This window comes from Podarcis vaucheri (genome assembly GCF_965113315.1).
Source record: "Podarcis vaucheri genome assembly, chromosome: 14".
Taxonomy (NCBI): domain Eukaryota; kingdom Metazoa; phylum Chordata; class Lepidosauria; order Squamata; family Lacertidae; genus Podarcis; species Podarcis vaucheri.
Window position 1 is genome coordinate 41,682,741 of NC_138752.1, and position 20,074 is coordinate 41,702,814.

A 20,074-nucleotide genomic window follows, 5' to 3' on the forward strand; every position below is an offset into this window, starting at 1 on the left:
AATAAAAGATGAGTGCCAAAATGTGCCAGAATCACACCATGTTAAAATGGGCAGCGTGGAATCGGGCTGGATTCCATCAGGAGTATTTTCAGACTTTTTCCAATGAGGAAATAAACTGCTAAAAAAAATCTAGAAACATTTGTTCTATCCCCCTCCTCTATTTTTAAGTTTTGTTTGTGAAATGATGAAATTATAAAATTGTGCAATAGTGCAATGGCGAAAAGATGAAGAGGTGCCACATGACTGGACAAATCTGGAACCTAAACATATCTCAAACAGTGAAGATACTAGGGTTAAAAGCATAGAGGGGTGATTGCAGCCAGCTGTCTCCCCAAGTTTCCCAGTTGCTGATTTACCTGAATTAGTTCACTGGGTGCCTTAGAGAACATGGGATGAGGAATCGACTCCCACTCTTGGATACCAACCCAGAACAGATGTCTCTGAATCATATTAATTCTTGCCACGGCCTGAAGTGATTCAGTCACAGCAATGAGGCTGTCATTTCACTAGTAGCTTGTCATGGTTTGGGGCCCATGAAGATAAATTACAGAAAGAGGACTGGCAGCAACACAACTTCCTATCTGCAGAGTAGCCAGCAGCCTTTTTTTCTAGGGATACTGAAGGATACGGACATCTTTTTTTTAACCAGGTGTTAAAAGCGTGGCTCTTACTGTAACAACTTCATGGTGAGTTCCTTTAAAAGAAAAAAGCACTGTATATAAACCTACTCTTCCCTCCTTATGGCTGCCAACATGTGTCAATTTTAAGAAATTAATAACAATAGCAACAATAATAATTTTATATGCCACCCATCTGACTATGCCCCAACATTCTCCCACCCTTCCCCTTTGCTTGCTAGAAACCATATAATACTTGCATTCCAACAAAAATCCATTTGTTGGTATTTCCAGTGCCTTCCCAAATAGGATTCAGCTACATTAGTAAAAAACAACAACGCTTTGAATGATTTATAAACATGCAACATCAGATGGCACCGGAGAGCAAAAAAAAAAAAAAAATAATTCTATGATTTTTACATAGCGGTTTTTTCTTTCGTTAGAACGATTTAATTTCTGACATATTCATAGCGTTCTTTTCCTATGTGTAGATCCACCTATAGACTGATCCATCCATCCATTCCTGATGTAGATTATGATCCAGGCTCACAGTATCTTCTAAAACAGAGGATTTGAAAGATCCCATACATATGATGGAGATCACATTGGTCCCCACAGTAAACAAACAGATACTAGTGTTTCAGGGAATTGCCATCTACAGGGATAGCAAAACTTGCCCAGTTAAGCTGCTTAAATGTGATTTGGGGGGTGCCTGGTGGGTTCTCTTGAAAAAGAAAATATGATGACTAAGTCATCTTTCATGTGTGTCTTGCAGAATTGCATGCAGTTAGCTAAATATAGCTAATTGATGCTGGGATTGTCAGAAAGACAAGAAAGATAATTAGCAGTGTTTGTTTACAAAAGAACCAATTCACAATCGAAAACATGAATTCTTAACTCCAGAAAATCTGCAAAGGATTTCTTCGAAGGATTTGGGGAAGGGCCACAGCTCAGTAACAAAGCAGTTGACATCTCCTCCATCAAGACAAGTTTTAGGATGTCCTTCCGACAGACCAGAGTAGATGTTTGGCATATTCTAAAACTTCTGGTAGAAATAGGGAAGAAACTTCGTCCAGGCTCACATTTAAAGACGGCCTTACTTAATTTGCAGTTTCTAAAAACAGTACCTGAACCAGAAAACTGCCATCCTTCAAAATTCGCACGCTGAATTCTGCAGTGCTCCAGCCAAAGAATGGGTACATAAAAGCATATCCACGTTCATAAAGATTATAACGGATGATTTGTGGAAAGGTTGAAGGAAGTCATACCAAAAGCCTGTGAAAATGAGAATTGAATTTTTTTCTGTATTTTGTATTTTGTACTACGCAAATTAATAAAAATTATGCATGAAAAAAAAAAGCATATCCACGAATAAAGTCAGGGCCAGCCCAATACATTTTGACACCTGAGGCAGACCACAAAATGGCACACCCCTGCCAGAAAAGAAGAAAGAGTGAAGATTTACACTGGGAACAAGCAGTGGTGGCAAGAGAGGGGATCAAATCAACCTTACCTGATTGTTGAACTGGGAAGCAAGTGCCATCATTGGGGGAAAGGGGCCTCCTTTGAATAATGCCTGGCATATGGAGACCCAACATTTCCTCCCTAGGGGTGGAAGGAGAGCTATTTGCTGAGAGGTACTGTGGAGGCAGTATTGCAGGGTGGGCTACTTAGGATGAGGCTCCAAGGAGCTTGCCACAGCCATCACGGCAACAGCAGAGGGTAAGGCGTTCCATGGAAGCTGGATCTGCTTTCCCTGTGAATCCTGCCACCTGAGGCAGTCACCTCATCTTGCCTTATGGATGGGCCAGCGCTGGGTAATGTGTTCATACAGACAACATAAGCTGGTGAAAATAACATAGAAAAATACATTGTATTGGGGGGAGTTGCTTTGCAGAAATGCACCATTCATCAAAATTATGTGTGTAAGGAGAAAATCACACTAAAATGCTGGCGAATTTTCAGGAGGATTTTTTAAAAATAATAATACAAGCATGAACTGATGTGAAAATGTGGAGAGCTCCAGTTTTCAGAGTGGTTTACCACCTGATTCCTCTTCTGGGGATTATAGCTCTGTGAGAGGAAAAAGGGGTCTCCTGGCAACTCTCGCCACTCTTAACGAACTACAGCTCCCAGAATTCCTTGGGGGAAAATCACAACTGTTTAGAATGGCAGCATAGTGCTTTGAATGCATGCTGTGACCGTGGCCTGTGACTTGTTGTTATTCATTGTCTTATCCTACAGAAACAGTGGTACATTTGGGCAATTTTTTTGCTGGGGAAAGGCCAGCGATGGCCTCATTAAACAAGACTGTAGATCATTTGGTATGGTTCTAGCCAGGATAGAAAATTCTGTCCATTTTGGTTCTTCTCGGTTTCTCATTCCACCCCCCCATTAAGTTAATTTCCCTACTTTCTGCATCAGGTGTTGTTGTTTTTAAAGTCCTCGTGAAAATTCATAGCATCTTAGTGCTAATTTCCTCTAATATGCACATTTTACCCCAATATAATGCATTTCATATATCATTTCCATTAATATATGTATCTTATGCACACTTTCTCTGGATGGCCACCATTTTTATACATCTTGTTTGACTGAAGAACTGCACCACAAAATTTCAAAAGTGCAAATTTCAAAAGAGAGCTGTGTTTCCATTCGCACATTGTTTCAGAAACTGAAAATTAGGTAGATTTGCATCAAAATCCTAATCAAACTGAGTTCCTCCCCCATCACTAGGCCCCAGTGGGAGCAGGGAGAGCTTCTGTAGTTCTTTGTAGGCTCCATTTATTAGCAAGGAGCATCTGTGAGCCAAGTTTGCAAGTGCAATTGTTTATTGCACTTCATGAAATTAGTGCTGGCACCTGTTTGGAATATGGAATGGGCAATGAAATGAAATAGAAATCAAATGCTAGGCTCAGCTTCTGGCAGATTTCACAGCCGCCACTTAATAAAGGCATATTGCTTTGTCAGGAGTGTTTGAACACACAACATTCCATTGCCTTTCCTGACTAATTGGGATTCTACCTGTGTTAGTCTTGACAAGCAAACAACATTTATTCCAGAAGATATTCAAGGCCCACCTGAATCTCAATGAAGTCTTCTTAAAAAATAAAAAAGCTTCATTAATATTCATCTAATGCTTACAGAATGCCAGTATAACAGTTAACCAGGGGGAGCTCAGCTGAGATGCCTGAGAAAGATGAACCAGCAGTCTTGATGATGCTTGATCAGCAGTTAATATCTTTAACTATGGACCTGAGTCACCTAAAGCTATTTACATATAATTCCTGGCAATATTTCTGCCTCTGCACAGTGGATTCAGCCCCCTGTAACCACCAAAATTGGACTCGATATGCATGTTGTGGGGAAAGTAATTTTTATTTCTGTAAATATTTATTTAGACAGTCTGTATACCATTTAACAGCAGTTGTATCTAACTGATGTATGAAGAACACAATGAAAATTAAAATGGGTTAAAACGATAACATCAGAATTCAGTTTAAATACATGCAAAAGATTTTTTTAAGTATTCAGTAGGTGGCGGAGGTTCAAAAGGTAGGAGGGACTTGTCTTGCCCTCCACTGGAAGGGAGTTCTATAAAACAGGGCCCTCAATACTGAATGCACAGATCTGATAGGTATGAGCCATTCATCAGAGCCGTGGGGAATCACTAACAGTGACTCCCCACAAAGACCTCAGTCTTCAGGCATCCTGGACCTTGGAACCAGTGGCATAGCGTGGGTTGTCCGTGCCCGGGGCTATGCGAGGGGGTGGGTGTGAGGGAGCATGCATGCACATTCAACTGCCTAATGGCATTTGCATCACCCAGGAGATCGCAGCCACAGAGATATGAAAAGAGTCGTTCTGTTGTCTGCAGAGGTCTCTTCCTGTTTTGCATGTAGAAGCTGTTTTCAATGCAGCCCAGTGATGGAAATGCACGGCTATATTGAAGCAGCACTGGGTGTTGGAATTTTGCACCCCTAACAATTTTGCACCCAGGGCAACTACCCCTGTGCCCCCCCACGCTATTAGTGACCCCAGCCTGTTAGTGTAAGGGAAGCTAATGCAAGTGTTTGAGCACCGGAGATATATGCTGAAAGTAGTCTTCCCCCATGAACAGACAATGTGAGAAGGAAGGGGGTCTGGCACCAGAGTGAGGCACCCACAGGCAGTTGCTGGGGTCCCAGTGCCTTGGTGGGGCCCAACAAACACTTATGTTGAGTCTCCCGTGTTAGGCAGTTAAGTCTGGGATCTAATAAGGCACTGTTTTAATTCCCATAATGACAAAGTTGCTCCAGGGCAGGAGCAAGGAAGTCCATGAGCCACCCTGCAAACTTCTGGTAGCCACTTGCGAGCGATGGTCATGGCTGATGTGACATTGGGCTAGTTTTGTACAGTAGGCTAGTTTCTACATACGCACATCTTGGACCCCAGCGGTGCATTCAATTAGTGGAGCGAGCTACATGCAGCAGTAAGCACAAATAAGATGTTCCAAAGATGAAATAATGGGGTTGAGTATCAGAAGCATGTTCATGGAGAGCATCATCTGTGGCCTTGGACTGACTAGGAAGGAGTGCAGGAGAAAGACTGGAGCACTCTTGTAATAGATTCATCTAAGAAGAGCACATTAAATTGATCGAGATTTCCATCCCCTCCACCACAGTAAAAGAAAATCAACACACAAGTAGCCCATTACGTTTTCCTCTCTCTGTTCGACTGAATTCTTCACCAGCTTACTGCTGCTTCAGCAAGGTTTTCTCTCGTTGGCTTTTAAGCAAATGTATGGATGGAGAAGACCAGAACAGCAGACATCAGCACCGTCACCCACGCTCCTTGTAGACCTGATGAGGAAGAATACTCTCATATTCAAGGTATGCAGGTGACAATGATTTCAGACATTTGTTTCATAGAATCGTAGAACTGTAGAGTTGGAAGGAATCCAAAAGGTCATCTAGTTTAAATTCACCTTTCCCTCATAAGATACACAACCTTACAGACCAAGGAGTCTTATATAAAACACAATTTGGGTCTGATCCCAAATTTGCTCGTGTTTCATTTGTAAGAAACAGAAGGCAAAACATATCTATTGCATTTGAGAAATGCTACAAAATGTATCCAGATTATTATCATTATGCATGCCTACCCTTACCTGGGATTTTTTTAAGCCAGAACAATGCACCCAGATAATAATTTCAAGTTTGCTTTTTTTATTTATTTGGTGGGAACCCACCCTTCAGGTAACAAAAAAGAGCTTACCTTGAGGTGCAGCAGCCCCGGCAAGATGTTCAAAACCTGTACCAGGTGGCAGAAAGGGGTATTTTATTTTATTTTTTATTAGATTTATATACCGCTCTTCATCATATGATCTAAGGGCAGTTCACAGGATAAAAAGGTAAAGGTAAAGGTACCCCTGCCCATACGGGCCAGCCTTGACAGACTCTAGGGTTGTGCGCTCATCTCACTCTAGAGGCCGTGAGCCAGCGCTGTCCTCAGACACTTCCGGGTCACGTGGCCAGCGTGACGAAGCTGCTCTGGCGAACCGGCACCAGAGCAGCACATGGAAACGCCGTTTACCTTCCCGCTATAAAGTGGTACCTATTTATCTACTTGCACTTAAGGGTGCTTTCAAACTGCTAGGTGGGCAGGAGCTGGGACCGAAAGACGGGAGCTCACCCCGCTGCGGGGATTCAAACCGCCGACCATACGATCGGCAAGTCCTAGGCACTGTGGTTTTACCCACAGCGCCACCCGCTTCCCAGAGTTCACAGGATAAAACCAAGTAAATAAGTAAAACAAAACAGTTAGTAAGGATCACTATACATTTTGTACAAACACCTGTTTTATGGAGCCATTTGTTTCTGTCCAAAAGACAGACCCAAATGCAGTTCCCTTCCTTTTGTTTGCCTGGTGAAATTATTCCTCTCTGTTACCATCCTTTCCATTGTTCCTGCCACTCTGGGTTATTAACTAGACCTTTCTGGTTTTTACCACTAAAAGTAATAGAAAGAAAGCAGTGCAGCAATGCATGCTGCATACTAAAAATTTCTGCTTACTGAAGCCGCAGGAGGGACCTATTTGACAGCAGGGTAAGCGAGGCTCCTGGGCTCATCAATGTGGTGCATTGGGTGGAGTGTTGGACTGTAAACTGGCAGATAGAGATTCTTTTTCTGCTTAGCTGTGAATGGGGATGTTGGAGAATTCCTTGCAAAATGGAAACTGGAATGGAAATTGCCGCAATTCAAGTGTTTGCCGAGGTCAGGGACAGAAATCATGCCAGCAAAAATGAGTGGTATCGGTGCCTTTCTTTCTTTTGTTTGGCTGTGAACATTACATAAGCAATTGCCTTTAGAAATTGCACGTCATTTGATAAAGCATACAGAATTTTCTTTCAAAGTCTGGTGGACCAGAATTCGGGGCTAAGCTGTAGCAGAAAATTTAATGGAGGAGAGACACCAACATTTGGAAAAGTTCATTTGATGGTACATAGTACCTTCTCGTAAATTGTGTGATCCAACAACAAGGTCAGATTCTTCTGCCTCCCCTCTAAAAAAATCTATATGGTTGGATATTATTCCCATGCATGAGGCTTACAAAGTGCTGTTAATTTTTATTGTGAATGTGTAAAATTATCATCAATTTTGTTCCTATTATAATGCTGGAGTTTATGGACAGACACCCAGTTTATGTTCTGTTTTGGTTAGCGTACTATGTTTGTTTTATATTTTGTTTGTATATTTTACAAAATTTTAATACATTTATGGGGGAAATGATTGCATTATTTTCTGCATTGTTCCACTGAAATGTGTCAGTGTTAATGACATAAGTATGTTTGTTGCAGTCACTGCAGATGGCAAGTTGAGTAATGTAGGTAGGTTTCAGTGGGAGCTGGACTGTAGCAGCTGCAAAATTTCCAGTGTGATACTGGCCATTGTCTGCCTTTCGTTCCCTTAACCTAACCAACCTCACAGGGTTGTTGTGAGAATAAAGAGAGAGGATCTGGAATGCTGCCCTGAACTTATTGGAGGACAGGCGTCATGGAAAATGACAACTATAACAGGACCAGTGAAGTGCTGCTATTCAGGATTCCAGCTAATCTATTCTATTCCCTCACTCTCATTTATTCCATCATTCACTCAGCATTCCACATCTATTGAGCATCCTTAGTTCCACTGGGCTGTTTGTGGGTTACTCCCTCCATTTAAGATTGCTTTCCTTCTCTTTTAGGGAGGGGTAGACCAGTTAAAGCTATGGTGTTCCCAGTAGTGATGTACTGAAGTGAGAGCTGGACCATCAAGAAGGCTGATCGCCAAAGAATTGATGCTTTTGAATTATGGTGCTGGAGGAGACTCTTGAGAGTCCCATGGACTGCAAGAAGATCAAACCTATCCATTTTGAAGGAAATCAGCCCTGAGTGCTCACTGAAAGGACAGATCCTGAAGCTGAGGCTCCAATACTTTGACCACTTCATGAGAAGAGAAGACTCCCTGGAAAATACCCTGATGTTGGGAAAGATGGAGGACACAAGGAGAAGGGGACGACAGAGGACGAGATGGTTGGACAGTGTTCTCGAAGCTACCAGCATGAGTTTGACCAAATTGCGGGAGGCAGTGGAAGACAGGAGTGCCTGGCGTGCTCTGGTCCATGGGGTCATGAAGAGTCGGACACGACTAAACGACTAAACAACAACAACAACAACAATCATCCCTACAGAGTGTGGGGATGTTGCAACAACCATACATGCCACTGAGTTACTGTGAGATTTTATGGGGGCTGCTTCGACTGAGCAGGTGTGTGATATCTGCCTGAGAGGAGGTGATGGTTTGGAAAAGCCCAAACCTGTCATCAGCATGGCTGATAAACAGAGACACCGTGTACTTTATTTCCTGGACTTCCTCCACTGAAATCTCACTCTGACAGTGAAAAATTGCATCTGGCGAAAGAGCATCCTGCATTATCTAAAACATGGGGTGTAGCTCCCTGGTGGGAGATGGCAAAGTGGAGACCCCCCCAAGGAGCAGCCATTACCACAAATTCTATGTTCCACCTCTGCTGTCAGAGGGAGTGTGTCAGTTGCCAGGAATAACAATTATGGAGAGGGAGTCCGTTCAGTGCCGGATTTACTACTACTACTACTAATAAATTTATTTAAACCTCGCCCTCCCCAGCCAGAGCCAGGCTCAGGGTGGCAAACAACAGTAAAAATCACAGTAAAAACATAATAGGGGGAGGGGGAAAGCAACCAATTTAAAGAGTTGGACACGACTAAACGACTAAACAACAACAACAGACACCAGCCCATAGGCATGTGTAATGAGAGTCCCTGGTATACTCGAGCAAACCCAGTGTTTAAAAAACTGGGGATCAATGGAAGCAGACAGAAGGAAATGCAGGCAGAAGAAAAAGGCTGGAATGGATTGGCAGAAGTATAGCCCAGGCAGAAGCTGGCGATCCACTCCAGACTTTTACTTCTGCCTGCACCTGCTCTGGCTCTGTCTCATGGCTCTGTCTCCATCTGAGTTCTGCTCACCACCTTTTGTGCAGCAAGATCTGTGAAGGTGAGGGGCTGCTTCTGTGGCACACAAGCAAGGAGAAGGAGGAGGAACTATCTTGCCCTTGGTCATCCAGATCTGCCCTGCCTCTGGTCAGCTTGGCATGGGTCTATTTCTCTGCAGGAAAAATCTTCTATTTGGTTGTTTTGGTTAGCTTTTTGTCATCCCGCCCCCTTCTTCCTTCATTGAAACAAACAAATGCATTTTAAAAGATCCTTGGGTGCACCCCCTAATGAAATGTGCTGCACATTCCTATGCATGAACCTAGCATTCTCCCCAATATGTTTCTTTCTTACATGCAGGGACTTTCCTTGTAAGGAGAAGCATCCAGTGATTCACCTACAAGCTGAAATCTCCAGCCTAGATACAGGTTCAGCACTTTTGCCCTTGTTATTGTATTTGAAACACACACACACACACACACACACACACACACACACACACGTCTTTACCTTGGCGGGCAATGGGACCCACATCCAACAAATAGCCCTTTGCGGCAGCAGCAGCAGCCTGGCGACTTTCAATTCCTGCGCAGCGCTACAGGAGAGAAATGTGATTTGGTTTCTCAGGAAGGGATGAAATGGATCATCCATTAGTATCAGAGTACATTTGAACCCACTAAGCTACAATTTTGAGGGCACAAGGAGAAGGGGACGACAGAGGACGAGATGGTTGGACAGTGTTCTCGAAGCTACTAGCATGAGTTTGACCAAACTGCGGGAGGCAGTGGAAGACAGGAGTGCCTGGCATGCTCTGGTCCATGGGGTCATGAAGAGTCGGACACGACTAAACGACTAAACAACAACAACAACAACAACAACAACAAGAAAAAGCTACAATTTATACTGATGAGCATCAGGCGCACCGGTCTGCATGGTCCAGCGCTAGGGTCGCAGAGGCGAACTTCACAGTGGAGATAAACGAGGTTATGATTCCCAACGAACTTGAACACTTGGAGGGAAAACCGTCCTTGAGCCGAGACTCCATTTTCTGGGACTGTTATACTGGCATCCCGTCTGTTTGGGCAGCTGTAAAACCAGCAAGAACTTTACGTGAGACGAGCGCCACCAGTCCATCTAGAACAGGGGTGGGGAACCTTAGGCCGGGAGGTGGCATGTAGCCCATCAGGCTTCTCCTTCTGCCCCTCAGAACTCTCCCTAGCGACACCCCCTCTTCACTGGCCACACCTCCTTACCGGCCCTGCTTCACACCCTCCTTCAGTGTTTTGCCTGGCTGGACTGTGTCCCTGAACTCCAATCATGACTCTTGATAATGCCCAGGTGGAGGACAGAGAGGGATGAGGTGCATGGGTCTAAACACTAGCTCAATGCACAAAGGTAAAATTTGCATCTGTTGCCCCACCCACTTTTGCCTCTGTCCCACCCAGGGGGCCCCAGAAGGCTGTTCGGAAGGGAATGTGTCCAGCATCTGTCTCCAGAATGGCTTTCCAGTTGTTTCCAATAACCCCATAACACAGATACAGATAGGTAGCCGTGTTGGTCTGCCATAGTCAAAATAAAAAATTCCTTCCAGTGGCACCTTAAAGACCAGCTATGTTAGTTCTTGGTATGAGCTTTCGTGTGCATGTATCTGAAGAAGTGTGCATGCACACGAAAGCTCATACCAAGAACTAACTTAGTTGGTCTTTAAGGTGCCACTGGAAGGATTTTTTTTATTTTGCCCATAACACAGAGACATCAGAAATTCTGTTAGACGCAGAGGGGGAAATTAGACACAGTGGGCATATCCTTTTCCCAGTATCTTCTTAGTCTTGCTTCTTAAAATTAATTTCCGTGCGTCACTTTTCTTCCACTGAATTTACAAGAGCATTCTGGAGCTTCCCAGACAGGCACTAACCAGCCACATATTTTCAGCTAGGTTGCAGCCTGCCCTTGTATCCCTGATCCCAATCCGGATGCTGCTTCCACTCTAGACTTGATTTCACACACCCCGGAACCCGTTCCTGAAACCATGAACGGAAAAGGACAGTCCCTTGATCAAATCCACACACACACCCTTACTGTACCTGTTTTGAATGATGAAATATTTCAGAGGGTCAGTGGTGTCTTCTGTGGGCGTTGCAAAGCAATTGTCCATCAGCAAGACAAAGCGGCTCACATCCCCACTGGTGACCATGACACCAACATAGAGCCAGGTCTGAGTTGGCAACACGGCCATTGCTCCCTCATAGGGCGAGGTGTAGTTTTGGTCTCTGTAGAGAGCCATCTTAATTATAAACTGACCTTCTCCTTCAATGCTGATGTTGGTTGAACTGGAAGGTGAAAGAAAGGAAGTAAGAGTGTATTCAGATGTGGGGATTATGAGCATAAGAAGATGCTGTTGGGCCATCTAGTCCAGCATTCTGTTCTCACAGTGGCCAGCCAGATGTCTGAGGGAAACCCACACAGGGTTGCAGCACCATGCTTCCAGTAGCTAGTATTCAGAAGCAATGTTACCTCCCACTGTGGAGAACCAGAAGAGGTATGAAGAGGATGGAGCAGAGACAGACAAGGCAAAGTGCCTGGAGGCTGTTGGAGGTTGGATGGCGGCTAACAGATTGAGGTTGAATCCTGACAAGACAGAAGTACTGTTTTGGGGGGACAGGAGGCGGGCAGGTGTGGAGGATTCCCTGGTCCTGAATGGGGTAACTGTCAGGAAAAAGCACCAAGGCAAAAGCCAGCTCCAGATGGCTGGAATGCAAAACAGGATGTTGTGGTTTGCAGATGTACTGTTGGAGAAAAGGTGGAGCCTATTCTCTGTACTGAGCACCGGATGTTAGCTCAGTGTGTCATCTGACCTGTGCTGGAAGTACAGGGGTGGAGTTGAGTCTCTTCTGATGGAGTCTGAAGGGAACAGTCGCATATCTATGTACTGCTGAGTGACAGGAATAAAACATGTAGAAAAGGACTCCTGTCTGTCTCATTTCCCCTCCCTGGAAAATGCAGGGAGGGAGGGAGAGAAGAAGAGGAAAGCAAAGGGTGTGTTCTTTCTCACGACTAATGAGAAGAATCGCCGGGTTTGTTTACCTAGCCTGCCGGGGTCGCAGACGGAAGGTAAACACAGTATCTCGCTCAATTGCCTCGGGGAAGGCCAGGTACCTCTGACTGTGAGCTGAAGATACTAACAGTAACTGTGCCCCTGAAGGACCAGGTGTGCAGCCTGGGAGTCATTTTGGACTCACAGCTGTCCATGGAGGCACAGGTCAAATCTGTGTCCAGGGCAGCTGTTTACCAGCTCCATCTGGTACACAGGCTGAGACCCTCCCTGCCCGCAGACTGTCTCGTCAGAGTGGTGCATGCTCTGGTTATCTCCCGCTTGGATTACTGCAATGCGCTCTACGTGGGGCTACCTTTGAAGGTGACCCGGAAACTACAACTAATCCAAAATGCAGCAGCTAGACTGGTGACTGGAAGTGGCCACCGAGACCATATAACACCGGTCTTGAAAGACCTACATTGGCTCCCAGTACGTTTCCGAACACAATTCAAAGTGTCGGTGCTGACCTTTAAAGCCCTAAACGGCCTTGGTCCAGTATATCTGAAGGAGCGTCTCCACCCCCATCGTTCTACCCGGACACTGAGGTCCAGCACCGAGGGCCTTCTGGTGGTTCCCTCACTGCGAGAAGCCAAGTTACAGGGAACCAGGCAGAGGGCCTTCTCGGTAGTGGCGCCTTCGCTGTGGAAAACCCTCCCACCAGATGTCAAAGAGAACAACAAATACCAGGCTTTTAGAAGACATCTGAAGGCAGCCCGTTTCGGGAAGCTTTTAATGTTTGATGTATTATAGTATTTTAATATTCTTTTGGAAGCCGCCCAGAGTGGCTGGGGAAGCCCAGCCAGATGGGCGGGGTATAAATAATAAATTATTATTATTATATTATTATTATAAATAAGTCTCGGGTTGCTGGGGAAGGACTCAGGGGAGGAGGAGACTTAAAGAGCTGTGGGAAAGCAGCAACCTTCAGTCCTCGCAACTGCCTCATATGCCCAAGACCTACTGAGAAGTGATGCTGTGCTCACTAGGCCTGAACTGCTCTGTTTCTTTGAATAAGAGTTAGCTTCATGGACACCTTGTGAGTATTCAATGGTCTAAACCACTGAGCCTCTTGGGCTTGCCGATCAGAACGTTGGCAGTTCAAATCCACACAACAGGGTGAGCTCCCATTGATCTGACCCAGCTCCTGCCAACCTAGCAGTTCAAAAGCAAGCCACTGCAAGTAGATAAATAGGTACCGCTGCGGCGGGAAGGTAAACGGCGTTTCCATGCGCTCTGGTTTCCATTACGGTGTTCCATTGTGCCAGAAGCGGTTTAGTCATGTTGGCCACATGACCCGGAAAGCTGTCTGTGGACAAACACCAGCTTCCTCAACCTGAAAGCGAGATGAGCACCACAACCCCATAGTCACCATTGATGGGACTTAACTGTCCAGGGGTCCTTTACCTTTTACCTTTTTTTACCCAACTCCCACCTTGACAGTGATGCCCTTGCAGAACTTAGCAGAGAGGAGGATGAGAACAAAACTACAATTAGTTCGCTCTGTCTGCGATTGCCTCAGGCTCTGCCTGCTCTCTGGGCTCTCTGTGTTCTGCTCTGCCAGTCTTGACGGGCATCTGCCACCACTGAACTAGCTTATAGTACAAAGGTAAAATTTACATTCATTGCTCTGTCCAAGTCTGCCACTGGCCCTTGCCTGCCACTGGCATGTGGCCCCTGGAAGGTTGCCCAGAAGTGAATGTGGACCTCAAGCTGAAGAAGATTTCACACTCTCTGCTTTACAGGCTCTGCTCCCTCACATTACTCCCCAGTGGTTGGAACCCTAAATAGAAATGAAAGTATCATTAGGCAAGATGAACAGCTTTCCTCTTAATAAGTAATGCAGTACCTGACAATGGGCTGGATGGCCGTTCTAAGGCTAGTTTCCATATCCAACGGGTAGGAGCACTGGAAATTAATTTTGATTTCGTTCTCTCTAATGACAGTCCCATCAGCCAGATAGAGTGTGTTGCTATATGTGGCATGGGTTTCATTTTTCTGAAAAGGGGAAATAAAAAGAATTAAAGCAGCTCGTCTACTGACTTGAGCACAGTTACATGTATCCCTGCCTGTTATTTCCACGTGCACATTTCTAATGTGAAAGAGAGAGGGAAGCTGCTTTCGAGGAAATGGAAACGGGTCTCCTAGCCCCCTTACTCCCCAGTTTCATAGATGCTCCCTTTTTGTCTCCAGTGGCTGCTTTGGCACCATTACTTTTAAAAGTATCTCCCTCCTGACCACAAGAGTCTTGTGTCTTGGCTCCTTCCCCAAAACACACTTACTTCATTTTAAGTAAGAAGGAGTTCTTTATTTGAGCAAGTACAGGCTCAGCAGCAGACACAAGACTCAGGAAAGTACAGGGGTTCAGAAGAGCAGGGCAAGGAGTTCAGAACTGGATGGAAGCAACCAAGATGTCCCAACAAGTTGCTATGCACCCCAAGCTTCTAAAGACAAGACACGCCCTGCTCCCTCACCAGACTTGCTTGCCTTGTGGGAATGTTGGGGTTGGATATGGGTAGGTTTTTCTGCTCCCATTTGCTAAGGTGCCTGGTTCTAGGAGACAAGACTGCACCCTCCTGCTTGAGTTCCTGTTCAGTCACTGCTGACTCCTCTTCTGCCTCCCCTTGTGTTCAAAGCCCTCCCCAACTTCCACTGAGGCTCCACAAGCAGGTCAAGGGAGGGGGAGACCAGTGTCCCGGCTCCTGCCTAGGAAGTGGCTGAAGTCAAGGTGTAAAGGGGAGAGCCCGTTTCCTCTGACCCAGTTTCCCCACCATTCAGTCTGGTCCATTTCTTCTTCCTTCTGCAACAGAGCCTGCCAATCTACAGCTGATCCCAGCAGCGCTGTGGGGCTCACAACCTATAGCCAACTAGGGGTCCTGTAACTGGAATGGTGATGCCATGCTATTGCTACAATGTGAAGTCACTACATGATAAGGGACAAAGCCATTGCAGAGTGAGGTCAGTGCTCCAATTTGCCTTCACTCTAAAACAGGCTTCTTCAACCTCTGCCCTCCAAATGTTTTTGGCCTGCAACTCCCATGATCCCTAGCTAGCAGGACCAGTGGTCAGGGATGATGGGAATTGTAGTCTCAAAGCATCTGGAGAGCCGAGGTTGAGGAAGCCTGCTCTAAATTGACTTTATGATGAGAAAATGTAACTAATCATCTCCTGCCTTAAGTATTTGCAGATATGAGAACCATCTCTAGGAAAGGATCCAGAAAATCCTTCCTGGTGAGGCTTTCCCACTGAATAGAGAACCTACCGTTAACAGCGTTCCACACTGGCCAGCTTGGGTGGGTGTCACCACAGAGACAACTGTTCTATTCCCCTGCTCTACAAAACCAGCACATCGGTTGTCTCTCAGATGCATGGTTAAATTCTGGAAGCTATTGAGGGTGCACTTTGCCATGGAGACCTTGATTTCATTTGCACCACACTCCAGTTGTGGCTCCAAGTTAGAAGCATCTTAAGAACAAGAACAAATAGTAATTGTAGTGGGAGCAGCTGTTAATATTTACTAAGTACATTCTTTTACTGCTAGATTATTTCCCCCATTTCAAAAGCTCAAAGCAGTTCATATATTGAACCAACAATCTGTTGTAATTATTATTTTACATTCCTAGCTGCAGCAGTGCTGTGTGTGGAATAAGTAGCACAGCAAATGCAGAGGTGTGTTGTTGTTTTTTACAGTAAACTGTAAGTGTTGTAATTCTGTGGGGCTCAGAGTTCATTCTGGCTAGCTGATAAACCTCTTGCAGCGTCTCCTTTGAAAACAGTGGTGCTTTGATTGACATCAAGTAATCGTGGGAGTTTGCTGAAGCAGAGTTGCATAAAGAAATAGTCTGATAAGACTGACTGTCAAAAGACTCAAGCAACAGACAGTTTATTACTCCTGGCAAACAAAGCCGTTCTGAGCACAAGCCATCCTGGGGGTCATGAGGTTAACAAAATGAAGGGAGGTCTGATACTAACTGGAGATTGAGGAGGAAGGAAGAAATGCCTAAGAAAATAAACAATCTACAGGTAGTTATTTAAGAAGGACTCCGTGAGGGAAGAAAAGGTTGCCTATCACCCCCTACTTGTTCGGGTATCTTTGTTGCTTTACAATTGCAAGTTGCTTTACTTCCAACAATATTATGAATTTTCTGCCCCTGGCGATTAATCTGCGATGGCTCGTTTGCACGTGCCATTTGAATGTTCAATTAAAACAGGGATGGGAAAACTGCAGCCTCCCAGATGCTGTTAGATTGGACTTCAACTCCCATCATCTCCAGGCAGCATGGCCAATAGTCAGGGAAGATGGGAACTGTAGTCTAACAACATTTGGATAGTAATATGTTTCCCACCCTTGGTTTAAAAGATGGAAAATCTGGATTTGGGGCAGCCACTGTGATGTTCTTCAGATGTTTGGATTACCTCCCCTATCGTTCCTGGCTATTGGCTATGTCGGCTAGGGATAATGGACATTGTAGTCCACAACATCTAGATGGCATCCGAGATGCTTGCCTGACGCCTTCTTTGCCTACCTTTAGTTGCCAGGCAAAAACATTTCTTTATAACCAGGCCTTTGGCTGATTGAACATGTGGGGGGATAATGTGATAGGAATTTTATGGTCTTAGATATATGGTAATGTTCATAACCGCACACAATAGATCAGCACAGGAAGGCCAACCTGGAACCATTTTGATTCCTAAACTGACCAAATGTTTGCTCTGCAAGGTCAAAATGGAAAAGCCTCCCCATTGTCTTTTCCTTCACAAATCCTGTCTTAAAGGTACCGTATTTTTCGCTCTATAAGATGCACCAGACCACAAGACGCACCTAGTTTTTGGAGGAGGAAAACAAGAAAAAAAAATATTCTGAATCTCACAAGCCAGAACAGCAAGAGGGATTGCTGCGCAGCGAAAGCAGCAATCCCTCTTGTTGTTCTGGCTTCTGGGATAGCTGCACAGTCTGCATTCGCTCCATAAGATGCACACTCATTTCCCCTTACTTTTTAGGAGGGAAAAAGTGAGTCTTATAGAGCAAAAAATACGGTATGTCTGTGTTTGAATAAGGGTGTGAGCCTTATCATTACAAAAGACTGGCCAGGCTCCTCAGGCAATCCAATCAAGTAACCTGCCAGACAGGAAATAAACAAGCCACAGGATAAAAAACAACATGCAAATGTTCTGTTTTAGACCGCCTTTTCTGTGATGTATCTGAGGGGTGGTCTTAGGTTACACCCCTTCTGTGATGTATGTATAATGTTTCTGGGGGTGGTCTTGATCTACAGGATGGGAATTTCAAAAGTCTTTATAAGCCCTTGCACAGCATTTTTGTGGGTCCTCCTCCTTTCCTGCGATTGAGGGGAGCACCCTGTTGCAACAGATCAATAAAGATCAGGCTTACTAGCTGCTTTGCTTCTCAATATTCTCTGGTTGGCCTCTGTTATTTTCTCCTACCAATAGGGAACCTATGTAAGGACTCTATATGGGCTCTTGGATACCCCATAAGGGAAAAGGGATATTTTTATTTACAACACATGCTATAGCCTTTTAAATGTGGGGGGAGGGGGAGGGGAAGGGAGTTATTGATTTGTTTTTGTTTTATTATGTATCTTGTGTTCTTATTTTGTATCTTTATGTTGTGAACCACGCTGTGATCTTCGGGTAAAGAGCGGTATACAAATTTAATAAATTCTAAGAATAATAGATAACGTTTGGTACCCCTGATCTGTATATAGTGAGGGGGGGGGGAGTATTTGATCCCCTGCTAAATTTGCCCGTTTGCCCTCTGATGAAGAAATGACCGATCCATAATTTATAATGAGTGAAATAAGTATTTGATCCCCTATCAACCAGCCAGATGTTAGGCTACCTGGTATCTTCACTGTATGTAACGAGCTGAGATTAGAAGCCCCTGCTGTAAGGTTTTACCTGTAATCCCAGCTTGTTACAGTACCTGTACAAAAGACACCTGTCGACAGAAGCAATCAATGACCCAAAACACACGGCCAAGGCAACAAAGGAGTGGCTCAAGAAGAAGCACATTAAGGTCCTGGAGTGGCCTAGCCAGTCTCCAGACCTTAATCCCATCGAAAATCTGTGGAGGGAGCTGAAGGTTTGAGGAGCTGCACATCAGCCTCAAAATCTTACTGACTTGGAGAGGATCTGCAAAGAGGAGTGGGACAAAATACCTCCTGAGATGTGTGCAAACCAGGTGGCCACCTACAAGAAACATCTGACCTCTGTAATTGCCAGCAAGGGTTTTGCCACCAAGTACTAAGTCATCTTTTGGAAAGGGATCAAATACTTATTTCACTCATTATAATCCACATCAATCTGTGACTTCTGTCTTCTGGGTTTCTGGGGGTTTTCCTGTTGTTATTCTGTCTCTCACAGCTACAATAAACCTACCATTAAAATTATGGACTGGTCACTTCTTCGGCAGAGGGCAAATGGGCAAATTTAGCAGGGGATCAAATACTTTTCCCCCTCACTGTAAACGAGCCCTTGCATGCCAGTGGGCGATGTCACGACTGTCCTAGGGTAGTATCAATCATTCCTCCTTTCTCGCTCCAATGCTCTTTCGTCTTGGTCCTTCCCAGCCATGACACCCTCAATGCACCTACCGGAACTGCAGGCGCAGCCCCATTCCCCATTGATCAGCTTGCACTCTTCTTCTGCATTGCATCCATGGCATGGGCTCCCTACGTACGCAGGATCTGGAAAATTGCATTGATGAAACACAAAGTGGATCGTGATTCACAGGTAATGCAAATGCAATAAATTAAAAAATAGATCGCTCTTTTCCCAATGCAAAACTTTTCTCCAAAACAATCCCAAGCAACATGCCTGTGCAATAAGTCAAGGAACACGCTGGTGTCCCTTGAAACTGGTAGACGTAATAACCACCTACGCAAGCTTTAATCTGTACAGGGATAGACCAGTGACAACAGTTACCGCTCCAGTCGGCGCAGGCGGTACGGGTTACTATTTCATCATTACGGGTGGGATGCAATCCATTTAGCCACATGGGTGCATCAGTGTTACATCTATTGATTGGAACGCAAGATTCTGGCATGCGCTCTCCTCCACTGCCTACAAATCGATACCACCCTTTTTTATCACTGTCACAGTTATTTCCATCCCCATAGGAGGTGCTTCGCCAGGGTTGATCTAGAACCGTGTGACTCGAACACGGATCAGAGCAGGAATGGGATCTGTTGAGTCCCACACATTCTTCAGCAAAGCCAGCAGGTTTGCAATGGAAGCCATCTCCACTGTAACCCTCGGGACAGGAGCAGGAATAGTTGCCGTGGGTGTTAATACAGGTTGCTAAGGAATGGCAATGATTTAGACCGCGGCTGGAACACTCGTCCATGTCGGAGCAAGTGGCCCCGTCTCCAGTGAACCCATCTTGACAGATGCATTGGTGGAGATCTCCATTCTCCTCGCAGGTGGCATTTGGGTGGCAGTCTGAACACCGTACTGTAGCTAGTGAAATAGAATAAAAATGGGGAAATGGCTTTAGCTTAGCAGTAGAGCACATGCTTTCTGTGCAGAAGGTCCAAGGTTCAATCGCTAGGTTCAATCACAACAGCAAAAAGTATCTCATTAAAACAGGACATTTGTCTCCTTACCGTTCACCAGCCTCGTCGTCTGTGCAAAGGTGGAACATCTGAGACTGACTAAGAACAAGAGCAGATTAAATGGATGCTTCATACTTAGCTGTAAAAGGAAAAGCGATGATACCCAAGAACACAGGGCGACAGATAGCCTGGCTGAAAGGAAGACAAAAAGATATATATTATTCCCTATAAATTGCGCTTTCTCATTTTCAGAACCTATTAATAAAAGAAAATCTGGCATTACTAATAAGGGCTCATCTGG

The 20,074-nt window shown here is 44.9% G+C and overlaps 1 protein-coding gene across 1 annotated transcript; it reads right to left on the reverse strand.

The window, feature by feature from the left end:
- Positions 1 to 3,976: 3,976 nt before the first annotated feature.
- Positions 3,977 to 19,960, reverse strand: UMOD (uromodulin). Its single transcript, XM_082200101.1, has 10 exons — positions 19,825 to 19,960; positions 19,037 to 19,678; positions 18,814 to 18,906; positions 15,462 to 15,664; positions 14,049 to 14,197; positions 11,193 to 11,438; positions 10,032 to 10,194; positions 9,619 to 9,703; positions 5,874 to 5,909; positions 3,977 to 5,458 (listed from the first exon to the last, which is right to left on the reverse strand). Exons 1-10 carry the CDS (start codon positions 19,904 to 19,906, stop codon positions 5,388 to 5,390), a joined length of 1,770 nt encoding a protein of 589 aa, XP_082056227.1. The 5' UTR covers positions 19,907 to 19,960; the 3' UTR covers positions 3,977 to 5,387.
- Positions 19,961 to 20,074: the final 114 nt, after the last annotated feature.